Here is a 13,693-nt window from a genome sequence, read left to right on the forward strand (position 1 = left end):
ATTTTTCAGATTATTGCAACCCTTAGAGAGACTTTGTAAGCTGAAAAAACCGTCCCTTACCGTCTGCACACACTCATCACCTATTTCTGCCTAAATACCCCCCCCCCCCGCGGGCACATACCCGACATTCTACAAGATTAGACTGGGAGTCCAGTGGCTTATCACAATAATACTTCAGTTTGTGAAAAAAAACATGAAACTTGGCACAGACATGCACAATTGTATTCTGAACAAAAAAAATGACAGAGACACGTCTGAAAACCACGTGACTGCTGACGTCAGCACTTTTTTGCTGACGTCATGAAATTCTTTTGAAGGTATCCAAACCATCAAGTATTATATACCATTGGAAAGGAAATTCAATTCTGAACAACTTTTTTGCCTACAGTTTTTGCTGAAAACGAAGCCAATAAAAGTTAGAAGCCTCTGAAGTTGACTTGTGACGTCATCAAAAATTTTCAAAAAATTTATAGTTACAAACCATCAAGTATTATATACCGTTGGAAAGGAAATTTCATCCTGAACAACTTTTTTGCTTACAGTTTTTCATGAAAATAATATCAATAAAAGTTAAAGACAAAAAATTTTCTCATGAATTACAATATACAAAGTTGGAAAGGATAATTCATGCTGAATACATTTTTGCTTACATTTTATTATGAAAACTACTCAATAAAAACTAAGATGTCAAAGTGGACGCTTGTAGTCAAAAGTAGTCAGTATCTTTCTACAAATTAAAATATTTACGCTAAGAAACCTTACCTTTTCGCCATTATTTTTCCTTCAAAACTGAAACAACGGACGGAAACCTAATCACTAATAGGCTAATCACTAACACTATATACTCTAACCACAGCATTAAAGATCCTCTGACGCAATGGAAAATAAAGAGATAGAAATTAATTTCAGGCTAGGTAACTAAACGTTAAAAATTATTCCACGATCATAAAATATCTTCGGCTGGTTGGTGTAACAATTGAAGGTGGTCAATGTCTTAGCTGGAGCGTTGATATTCACAAATGCTGGCCCATCGATAACTTTCATGTCGACTTGAGGTGCCCCCGTGTCTGGTTCGCCAACATCTTTCTTGAGACAAGTTACAAAATCGGACTTGGCAGTGCATTTCCTCAGTCTGCCATATTCTGAGATGGCGATAGGGTACCCATAATTTTCGTGCGAAAAGAAGTTTTGAAGATCTCCTTTTCGTAACTGGTAAGCGATAAAGAGGAGAGAGAAAAATCTCCTGTCTGCAGTTAAGCTTTGAATTTTTTCTTTGGATTTGGCTCACATGGACAGATTGGACTGCTTGAAGATGAGGAGCTTGTTTTTTGGAATCACGTCATACAGGGACTTCTTCTCGCTTTTGAGTCGATCTTTGATGACGGTTTGAAATTGATTTTCTAGAATGGGCTCTTCCAGAAAAAATCCGTTCATGGGGGTGGAGGATATATTATTTTTTTCATGAATTACCCCTGGACATTTTGATTTTTAACCCCCCTGGACACGGGTTATACCCCTGGACAAACATCAAATCAACCCCGTGGACACAAAAAATTACCCCTGGACATTGCAATTTTTTGGTATTTTTTCAATACCCCTGGACAATTCATCCTCCACCCCCCATGAACGAATTTTTTCTGGAAGAGCCCAATGCTGCAGCCAATTCGATTGACTTCAAAATATGCCATTTTTACCCTGATTGCCAATTATTTTGCATTTGATTGACAAAAATTTGGCAAATGTGCCATAAATGCCAAATAAAAAAGATGTGGTGAATCTGGCATTCCTGGCATTTTTGGAACTTACCTCCATACGTCTCCATACAAAACACTGTTCCCACGAGACCTGTGTTCTTTTCGCTCCAATTTTGCCACTTTTGCCAAAGATTTTGAAAAACGGAAGACCTTCCAACGCTAAAGCAAAACAATGCCGATCGGCAATTTGATTGGTTAAAAAATCGTTCGCTTTACCAACGCCGACAGAAAACTGCTGTCTAAGCATCACAAAACGGAAATAATAATGGCGGCGTAGCGATGTACAAATTTGCCATGAAGCTGTGATCTTTTGACATTGAAATTGTAGATTTGGCAAAGTTGGTGAGTATGGCAAAGTTGGTGAGTGTGGTAAATTTGGAAGTCAATCGAATTGGCTGCTGGAGTATCTTCATGATGTTTCAAATCAATTTCATCCTCATCCGACGCGATACGATCACTTCCACGCATCTCAGCGATGATGGGGTTGCTGACTGACCATCTAAGTAGGGCTTTGGGGTTGTCAAGCAAACCAACTGTGCCTTTACGAATTTTGACAAGCTTGTTGTTTTGTTCATGGGCCTGATCTATTTCGATGTTTGAAAACGGTCGGTTACTACGTGTTTGATGGTGAAGGATCCCTTTTCAAATTTACTTCGCGTCGAGGTGTCAAGTTTTTCCAAATCATTGACGAAGACTGGAAGCCAACGGGCATAATGCGTATGATCTATAGAAAACATCCCTTGACATATAATATGCATTATGCACGTGTCACGTTTCAGACTGTTTAGGAATGAAGTGAAGTCCGCATCGCGTAGGCTAATCGAATAACAGAACTTACATATCGATCAGGCCAAACCAAAAGCAAGCGTTAGCATTTTCTGACAAGCAAGATGCTTTCCAACTTTCAAAATCAGAAGTTGTAGATTGTTGATAAAATGCCTTTCTTGTAGGTCTCGCCCAAGCAGCAAGTGTTATTTGATGTGCGTACCGAGTTCTTTTCACTTTAGATCCGGATAGGAAACTTTCGATACGACCTTGTGCGGACATGTTTGCCTTTTTCAGTGCTTCTACCCACCCTGAGCCCTCAATCCAGTTGCCCATTGCACCCATGTAGGCCATTTCGATATGCAGAGGACCCATCATCCAGATGACATCACTGTATCTGTCGTTGTACATTGTACATCCACTGCACCTGCTTCCCCAATGCGTAAAAACTGGTTGATACGTTGTGATGATAACCTTTTGACCAGGGTTTAGAGAGTAAGATACTTTGGACAATTTCGATGCAATGTCTATTCGTGCACGGCGATCTTTACAGTAGTGTTTGAAAATCGGGGAAACCAAAAGTTTATTTTGTAATAACTGCAGTACTGTTTTTTTAAACGGCCCCATTTTTCGAGTCAATAATGCCCATACGTAAAACTATTTGAAAACTAAATTTTTTTTGATAAAAACTTTGCAAAATTGGGAAATTTTTGAAAAGTTTAATTTTAGATCCCTCAAAATCCCGCTTCATCCCGCTTTAGATCCCTCAAAATCGGAATCAACTTAATTCCCGATTGGGAAGGGCTAAAGTTCTCAAATTTTCACTGGATATTCGTTTTTATCTTCCCTATCGGATAAAAGAAGGATTTTGTCGTTAAATATCGTAAGTTTTTCTTTACGACCAAAAAAAGCATTTTTTTAATCCGATAAATCCGATTGCAGATCGCCGTGGTGTATTTGAGCGCTGATCGTGTGGATGTGCTGGATATTGTTGTTCCATGAAAATATGTTGATTTCGGATCATTGTCCATGTTGTCGATGGCAGAACACTTATTAGATGAATAATATTGATTTATCAGTCTTAATTGAAGTTATAATGGTAAAAGTAATATCAATATCAAACTCGCCTATTGTAGATTCAAGATAGTATAAATGAAAACAGTTCTCAAGTTAAATTGTTGGCCTACCGAAACGTTTGTATAATTATATTGAGATATACAAAGCAAAGCGTGATTTAACGAACAACGAGACGCTGCTTTTACATACACAAATTAATTCACAAATGATCATTTAACAAACACTAAGGCAGCCCAGAATCTGATACAATTTACCCTCGATAAGATGCTGCTCTTCAATTTTCGTTTTTTTTGTTTTGATTGTTCAAGGCCATTTAAGCACTTTAAATGGTATTTCGCATTAGCTGGCATTATGTCTCCTGAGCTGAATTCCACAATCTAGCACTCGTTATTGCTAAACATCAAAATCTGTTGAAAATCTACTGACAAAGTAAATACTGGTGCCTAAACAGCAAAGAACATACCTCTTCTTTTTTACTGGGTTAACCACTTCTTCCTTTTGAACTTTTTGACAAATCGCACAAAGCTTCCAATCAATAGCGCTCCGCGACGCATACGTCATAATTATTACTTTTCACTTATTTGTACGAGTTGCAATCCCACAATTCAATGCGACTCAATTAAAGATACGTGCAAGTTGTTATATATCTTTTGTCAAATGATGTAATTAACGTGCAAAGGAGATTAACGCAAAGGTTGATGGGATTGGAACTCGTACAAACACATTGAATAAAATCTATTTTTAGATTCAGCGCGGTGCGCTATTTCATCCAAATCGAATTTTGGTTCCACTAGCTCAAATTGGTTCATTTTGATATCTTATACCTTCTACATTATTTTCTAATATTTCAAAAATCTATATGAATAGCATAAATAAAAGTTAATGCTAAGGAATTTATACGTAGCTGCTAGAAAGATTACATTCTAATACTATAATACTTCACGTGTGCAAATTGGTTCCTTCCAAACAACGATAAAAACTTTTTGAGGCAATGCAATGTCTTTTAATCTGTTCTGTTCTACAGCAATGTAATGTTTTTCTAACATCTTAGCAACAAAGCAAGTAAAGATGCATTTAAAAGCATCCTCTTTCGTCTCTATACGTCTATCAGTTTTGTACCCTAAATTTTTACGATTTTAACCATGTTACAAAACACACTCAATAGCTTTTATTGGCTTTATTTTCATGAAAAACTGTAAGCAAAAAAGTTGTTCAGGATGAAGTTTCCTTTCCAACGGTATATAATACTTGATGGTTTGTAACTATAAATTTTTTGAAAATTTTTGATGACGTCACAAGTCAACTTCAGAGGCTTCTAACTTTTATTGGCTTCGTTTTCAGCAAAAACTGTAGACAAAAAAGTTGTTCAGAATTGAATTTCCTTTCCAATGGTATATAATACTTGATGGTTTGGATACCTTCAAAAAATTTACATGACGTCAGCAAAAAAGTGCTGACGTCAGCAGTCACGTGGTTTTCAGACGTGTCTCTGTCAATTTTTTTGTTCAGAATACAATTGTGCATGTCTGTGCAAAGTTTCATGCTTTTTTCACAAACTGAAGTATTGTTATGATATTTTGGTCTAACAGACTAAACTTTCTACACGTGCATATGTATCCACCGCAAAGATGGTAGTTACAACTTTGCTCGAATCCTGCATTCCCTGATTCCCTAATTCCCTGATCCGTATTCGTTCAAATCTGTCCAATGAAAATATAGTCTTATTCCTACAAACACATTTGTGTCACAGACCCAGTGAGCCCCCGTCCGACTGGAAATTTTTGCCATAATGTCGTCCCCTGTGTGGGAAATTAACCTACAATTTTAGCCTAACTTGGAAATTGACTTTCATTTCTTCCAAATTTGAAATTCACAGTAAAGGTTTTCACTCTAAAACCACCCAACTGGATTTTTTTAGCTTGGAACAATAGAATTTCTATCCCCATTGGGATAAAATTATTCAACAGAATAAAAAAAGTTCCACTGGGGGCTATGAGATAGCGGTGTCTATTGGTTTTGATTTACGATGTATATATTGCTGCTGACAGAGTTTGTTAATTTACATTCACCATATTCGACTCATAGCCGATCCCTTTTCAGAAATCGAAAGGGTTTGCACCCATTGATATTTTAACAGAAATTTAACTTTCAGTTGTCTGGCTTAAAATCCAAATCGGTTGCTACAAATTGAAGCAGAGACGACATTATGGCAAAATTTTCTAGTCGGACGGGGCTCACTGGGTTTGTGAAAGAAAGGTGTCTGTAGGAATAAAACTATATTTTCATTGTACAGATTTGAACGAATACGGATCAGGGAATTAGGGAATGCAGGATTCGAGCAAAGTTGTAATTACCCTCTTGCGGTGGATGGATATGCACGTGTAGAAAGGCTTTTAAATGGTTTTAGTACGAAGATTCTGGTAGTCGGTATCAAACGTGCAACAACGTACTCGTAAATTGAACAATTGATTCGAGAGTAATATCGAGTTTCCAGCCCATTGATGACCGCCCAACTTCGAATAAACGATTTCTCAGGTTTAGGATATATAATCTTTATTTCATCCAGTTAAATCTGATTTCTTTAGATCGCCGAGGAACCAATATCGGAAAGTTTACAGAAATTTTTGGAAAAGGTAAAATCATTAAAGCCATATTCTAAAGTGGGTAGCTTCCAACCTCGATTCCGTCTTTTCTAGGGGCTTTATTCGGCCATTCCATTTTATATCCATACAGAGGGTTGGACGAAATTTTCCAGGGGTTAATCTGAGAAGAATTTCCAGGGGGTATTTTTTGCATTTTTCCAATGGGGTAAAAAGTTATTAAAAAATGTCCAGAGGGTTAAAGACTGATTTTACTTCGTCCACCCTCACTTTAAGAATTTTTCAAAGGGTAGTTTTGCAAACTTTGCCATTTTCCAGGGGGTATCGACAAATTTTCAATAATTCTTTTTTTGATTTTTGACTTGAAAAGATTCGGGGGTGCCCCTGTATTGTTTTTTAATGGAACTGTCCATTATTAGGGGCTTTATCAAGAAAATATCCCAGCCCAGTCCATTGCTTTAAGGAGGCCCCCCCAGCGGCACCCCTAATCACGCCATCACGCAAAAAAATCGTGTCCATCACGCATCACGAAAATCGCTAAAATTTGTCATCACGCAAAAAATAGCGAAAAATAGCCCAAATCACGCATCACGCCTCAAATTTTTGCCATATCACGCATCACGCCAAAATCTTGATCACGCCATCACGCCAAAAAAAATCTCTAATCACGCCATCACGCAAGAAAAAAGTCCCAATCACGCCATCACGCAAACCGCTGGGGGGCCTCGTCTATAGCCCCCTTCCCCCAGACCTCATTACATTTCCTGTTACAGTGTAAGAGTAGATCCATCTGATCAAGATGATATTTCTAGTTATTTTTAGTAGCATGGAAGAAGCAGATTTTTACTAGCACTAAACCAAAAGTTAGCCAGCACCTTATATCGTTAAAACACAATAAAATTTTGAGATTTCTTCGCTTTGCGAAAACAGAACGCTCGTTCCGCTGTAGCGGATTATTTTAACTCCCTGTAAATGTTGACTCCCCAGTTAATATAAGAACTAGGAAATAATGACTCCCCTAGAGTAGAAATTTCCTAGGAAATATTGACTCCCTTAGTGCCCTTAGTAAATAATGACTCCCCTTAAAAAAGCTGAGGGAGTCAAGATAAATTAGTTTATCATGACCCCCCCCCCCCAAAGTAGTCATTGTTTGTTCACACTACTTTACTATATATATCCATACATAAGTGCCCTTTAGCATTCGTATTTGAATGTCTTTGCAAGATATTCTTCCTTCGCCTTTCTAATAGATCTTCCAGGTATCATTTTAAGGTCCTTAAAGAAAAACTTTTGTACGTTCCTTTGTTTTATAGCCGTGTGATCTGTTTGTTACAGTTTTTACCAAAGTTGTCTTTTTATCTATACAGTACGTCCAGGAGAAATTAGTCCTCTGTTTTAAAAGTGCCATAGCCTTCGATAGAAAAATTAATTTTTCATAAATTTTATACCGTTAGAAAGGAAATCTTCCCCTCTATTCAAAAGTACAAAGACTTTGCTCAAAAAAGATTTTTAAAACTTAAAAACCAAGTTTTTAAATAATAGTCATGTTCTTAACAATTTTAACGATAAATTAACTTGACTTATCAAAAGAAAACCGGTTTGACAACTTTTATAAGATTTTAGTTTTAGATTTTTTTAAAATCAGTTAAAAATTTTTACATTGCGATTTTTATACCATTGTAATCCTCGTAAAATTCCGCATCGAGCCATGTAAAATTTTTCATAATAGCACAATTATTTAAAACTCTTTATTTATTAGCACAATACATGAAAAGGTTATAAGCATAATTTCTTATGTAAAATGATAGATAGACAAAAGATTTAATTGATGATTACGGAGCCACTGAACTGTAGCATTGCTTAAATCCTCGATTTTCCTTTATGTTGTGAAGATTTTTTTGAAAAGTTATATTTTTGAAAAGCCTGATAAATGCTCCATCTCACTGTGGAAGAATTTTCAAAATTGGCCGAAAATTCGAAAAGCTATACGACTTCAAAGACGGAGGACTACTCTTGTCTCCCGAATAGACGTCCCCCCCCCCGCTAATTGTTAAGCGAAAAAAGTCCATCCCCCCCGCTCTTATTAAGATCCCCCCGCTAATTAAATTCGAATAGTTCAATATTTTATTAAAGTGTAGATAGACCTTAAACGTGTTAAAATTTTCCTTTTTTGTTAGTATTGGTTCTTATTTTACGTGTTCATTTGCTAAAGTTTCTTTTTTGTTGTTGAAATTGATATCAGTTAAAAAAAATTCTGTCTTCAAATTGCCCCCCCCTCTTATTCCATCCCCCCCCGCTTGTTAGAATTTGGAAAATTTTCCTACCCCCCTGCTTATTTGCACCCCCTGCTTATTTGCACCCCCCCCCCCGTCTATTCGGGAAACAAGAGTATTTTTTTATGGACGTACTGTATCTAACTTTCATCACATTGGGATTACTGTAAATATTTCTTCTAAAAGATCACTGTGACAAGCGCATTCTCTCGTTGATTTCTATTGTCCCCTGTTTTTCAGATTTTAAACCTCTTGAGAATTGCTTTAAGGTGCTAAATTTTGCTAATTCGTTACTTTTCTCGTTCAAGGCTATGGAAATAAGAATTTTTTGCAGAGCTGATTTTCGTCGTTGACACCCACCTTTTGCCGAAATTCTTTCATTTTTCAAGGGACTTTAAGAATTTTCAGAATGTATGGTATTCCGCAGAACAGATTTTTCATGTAATTGTCGGTAGACACGAAGTTTAAACGTTTATTCCTCATTCGGTTTCTCGCCAGTATTTTGTAACATGATCTTACAAAGAGGGAAGTATACAGTATGCAAATTTTGAGCCAAATCTAAAAATTCTTGAAGGAAATGCTTCCCTCAGATGGAGTATTTCTCTTACGGGGGTCTGTAGAGTTAGCCTTGGATAGCCAAATGAATTTTTAAATAATTTTGTCATAGATAATAGAGGGGAGTCATTTTAAACCAAAGGGGGTCAAGATTACCTAGGAAATAGCAACTCTAGGGAGTCTTCATTTACTAGTTTATTTTGAGGTGGGGAGTCACTATTTACTAGTTTATTATGACTGGGGAGTCATTATTTAGGAGAGTTAATTTTTTTTGTCACACCGCAACCACTTTTATGTTGATTCAACAGTATTTTGTGAGAAAAGTTATCTTCATGGCATCCTAATATTTAAACAACGTGAGAGTAGTTAGCAAATACATTTAACCTTTGGGATAAAAACACGATAAAAGAAAGGTCAATAGAGACTTTTTTGATATGCCATAATAAATTTACTAAACACAAATATTTCTTTGCCCTCTGGGTTGAAACAAAGTTTGCACAACATGTTCCATCGGTATAGATCAAAGGAATTTAGTAAATTATACATTTCAGGCCCTCAATATTTCTTAAACAAAAAAGTCTCAGAGAGCCCTCATTAGTGACAGCCCAAAACTACAGTGTCGTTTTCTCAAATGTCCACCAAGTCTACCTTGCGAACAACGTTATTTCGACGTTTATCTGACGTTAGAATATCGACATTTTATGGACGTTGCTTTGAGATCCCATGCTAACCTCGATAATAACCTCCGAATTTTTTCACTCGCACCCCAGCTGGGTGGGAACGCAACGTTGCTTCAACGTTTATCTAACGTTCACAACGTCTATAAAACGTTAGATGAACGTTGAAACAACGTTGTGTGCCAGCTGGCACTGTAGCGTGGTGGCATACATGTTTTTTCTTTTATAAGCATAACGTTTATAAGCATATGCAGGCTCAGTTTTTGGTACAAACAATGGCTCTATTGTTTGAAAACAATAGAATGCTAAGCATAATGCGAGCCTGATGTAGGGGCAAACACTTGCTTATAAAAAAAACATGTATTACCAAGACTGAAAGGGCTAAAAAAACATTTATTAGAAATTGTGGTGTTAAAATAGGAAAAGAACACCAAATTTAGTGATCTTAGAGCATTTTCCGTGCCCCTTGTTATTCTGCGATGCCTTAAAAAGTCAGCAACCATGCTGATACCCTCAAAACACCCAATCTCCAAAGAGGAAATCAGGGAAACCAGTCCAAATTTTGAAAAAAATGACTTTTTGCCAAAAATTCAAATCAGTTCAACAAATTCAAACTGTCATCATTCAAAATATCTCATGAATGATATCGCTCTTTAAAAATATCCTTAATCTTCAAGTGTGATAGCTCATTAAACAAAGACTCGAGATTTAAACAATTTCATCGTCATCAATCGAGATCGAGAATACCCCGCGATGGAGCGCTTTATACATCAAATAAGGAAAGGTATAGACAATTCTTCACGTTCCATCATGGTGATTTTCTTGATCATGTACCGCTAGAAAAGTGGGTTTGAAGAGCCTTTAAGAATTCGTAGGTATTTAACGTTTGGATTATTAGTGATATCCTTAAAAAAGTAGGATCCCACGTTGACGACGAGGCGAACTTTTTCGCTGAGTGTACTTTATTTAGCCTGCAAAATAGACAGCTCCAGGCTGTTTAGGCTCTCAAAAAGTAGGAGTTTTAAGAATCAAAATGAAATAGTTTTATGTCGTCATTCTCGTTCGAATGGTAAATAAACGGTTAAGGAAATAATTGATCACTAATTTATTTATGGTTCATTTCTATTGCCGTGAACAATGCAGTGTATTGATATGCAATGTGATTTAAGTATACACGTTTTTTTTTATAAGAACGTCAAAAATTTTGGAAGCCTTCGGATGTTCTCAGTTTTTTGGATTTGAAGCCTAAAAATGTTCTTAAAATGTTCTTATTTTCAGCATTTTTTGAGCATTTTGATGTAATTTCTTAAGAAAATGCATGTTTTTAAGTCTCCAAAGCCTTAGAATGTTCTTAGAATGTTTTTAAATCTTTGGGCCTCGAAGCTTTATGTTCTTATATAGTTTGTTCTTAAAAAAAACGTGTAGATTTATAACACAACCCATTATCAAAGTTAGGGTTAATCAATTGGATTACTCTATTGCAGTCTATCATGATCGAAAATCTTAAGTTTAACGAATCGTTTAATAAGGAATCAAATGATATAAAGCTGCAATAAATTGATGCAAAATACCGCGTCTGTTTTTTTAATTATTTCGAACTTTCTATGTAATTGGTTTAAGACAACGATTTTTCATATACAACGATGCTTAGATGCCTCTTTTATCATCGTTTAAAAGATTTCTAACAAAGAATTAGCTGTCATTTTTCTTTGAAACCGTCCAATCCAATTTGATAGAGTTTGATGCCGGACAAATGCATTTGTCTTATCATTTTAAGATTTTGAATGTTAAATTTTTGTGAAGATCAGAAGAAAACAGGAGGAGGATGTGAATTAATTCAAAAGGCGAAATCCCCAAACTCCAACCGAAATCCCCAAATCACGCTCAATTTTCTAAACCCATCTGCTTAAATGAATTCCGTTTTGACCAAGAGAAACATGGAAATCTTTGAGACGGAGGTTTCTCAGAGTCCTCAGATTTCCGATTAAGTTTTTACATTATGATTCCTGGAACGCATGGAGACATCATTAAGTTAGTATGTTATATGAGTTTAATAGTTTATTATTCTTTTCACCGCAAAACCAGTGCGCACTTTGACAAAAGAGATCTAAATGAATACCGAAATCTGCCAAGAGAAGTTTAACAATTGGAAACTAGCGAAAAAAATCCCAATAAGAATATAATATAAGACCATAAGACAAAATCAATGGTAAAGATCATTAAATAGCTCAAAAATAAAATACTACCACTATGCCAGCCTAATGTAAAAACTGTCATACTAAAACATCCACGCATCCATCAAGCCAATACTACACAAACTAAACAACCATTTCACATTTCAAACAGACAGAGAGATATTCTATATGTGATTCTTACTAACACTACTCGGTCCAATACAAGTCATTTATGAAAATCATGAAAATCTAAAAACTCTGCCAAAAATCATCAAGTAATTCTCATCAAATTTTCTCATAGCTTCTTTTATCCCACGTGTGAAAATACGATCCTTTATTGACATTTTGGCGCGTCAAACCACTTCAAACTTATCAAGCGCGTAATCAGAAACTTTTTCTTTTACACGTTTTTTATATAAAAACAAACTTTATAAGAACATGAGGTTTTGATGGTCACGATATCAAGAACAATTTAAGAAAATTCTAAGGCTTGAAGAGTTTTAAACATCCGGTTTCATAGGAGAATATACAATAATACTCACAAAAATGTGAAAATAAGAACATCTTAAGAACATCCGAAAGCTTCATAGATTTTGTATGTTCTAATTAGACATGCACTGTTTGATCAAGATTTTTGAAGTCGAAGGATTCACACGTTGCCCGGGGGGGGGTACTTAGGCAAAAATAGGTGCTGGGTATGTGCGGACGGTAAGGGTCGGGTTTTTCACCTTTCAAAGTCTCTCTAAGGGTTACAAAAATCAGGAAATTTCAAAGTAGTCTCTCTAAGGGTGGGAAAAATCACGATTTTTAGAAAAAAATTTTGATTTTGAGAGAAAAAATTACAAAAAAGTCTCACTAAGGGTAGGAAATTTTTGAAAATCAGAGAAAATTTTTCGAAAAAGTCTCTCTAAGGGTCACTTTTTCACTAAAATTTGGTCTCTCTAAGGGTCGGTTTTCGGAGGTCCCGTCCGCACATACCCCTCATTCACCAACCCTAGTACCCCCCCCCCCCCCCCCGGGACACGTTGTCATGAAATCTTTCTTTTTCTAGACATAATTCCTCAAGAAAAAGGAAAATTCTAGTGAGACTTGTGATTTTTGACAAACCCTTATTAGTACTAGTAATCGTATGGTTTGGAGTGCAATTAACGATTAATCACGAGTAACAAAGGAGAAAATAGTAATTTGCACGAGTCCGAAGGACGAGTGCAAATTACGGTATTTTCTCCTTTGTTACGAGTGATTAATCGTTAATTGCACGACAAAACATACGATTCCGAGGTAATCGTCAGTAAATAATATTTTTCTAACTTTTATATTTTTGTAAACATTCGAAAACCTCCTTTTTTTCTTTTGTTTAAAAGGAAAACATTGTAGTGTAATTTTTCTTTGTTTTCAATTAAAAAAAGCTATTGTAACGTAAAATTTCTTTGTTCTTTTTTATATTGAAGAAAAAAAATGTCTTTGTTTTTTATTATATAGTAAAAAAAAGTCTCTGACACAGGACTTGGAGAGAAAAGAATAAGGGGACAAAAGTGTCCCCCCGCCGAAGAGTGCAAAAAGTGGTAATAGTGCAATTAACGATTAATCGCACTCCTCTAAACCAATCAGATTCGAGTAATTTTGCACGGCTGACGATTATCCATATAAAAGATATATGGAGAATCTATCGAAATCTCTTTGATAGAAATTCAACTTATTTTACACCAATACTGTACCTATAGAATCTGGGTTATTCTTTCTCTAACAGTCTCTTGTATAAGGCTTGCACGTTTTTTATAAGAACAAACTATATAAGAACATAAGGCTTCGATGGTC

At 35.9% G+C, this 13,693-nt stretch overlaps 1 protein-coding gene across 1 annotated transcript; it reads right to left on the reverse strand.

Annotated features, from left to right (window-relative positions):
* Positions 1–918: 918 nt before the first annotated feature.
* LOC136799501 (uncharacterized) lies at positions 919–2,930 on the reverse strand. Its single transcript, XM_067056219.1, has 3 exons — positions 2,593–2,930; positions 2,048–2,367; positions 919–1,247 (listed from the first exon to the last, which is right to left on the reverse strand). Exons 1-3 carry the CDS (start codon positions 2,928–2,930, stop codon positions 919–921), a joined length of 987 nt encoding a protein of 328 aa, XP_066912320.1.
* Between the last annotated feature and the right edge of the window lie 10,763 nt (positions 2,931–13,693).

Source organism: Clytia hemisphaerica, unplaced genomic scaffold (genome assembly GCF_902728285.1).
Source record: "Clytia hemisphaerica strain Z4C2 unplaced genomic scaffold, Clytia hemisphaerica genome assembly, whole genome shotgun sequence".
NCBI lineage: Eukaryota > Metazoa > Cnidaria > Hydrozoa > Leptothecata > Clytiidae > Clytia > Clytia hemisphaerica.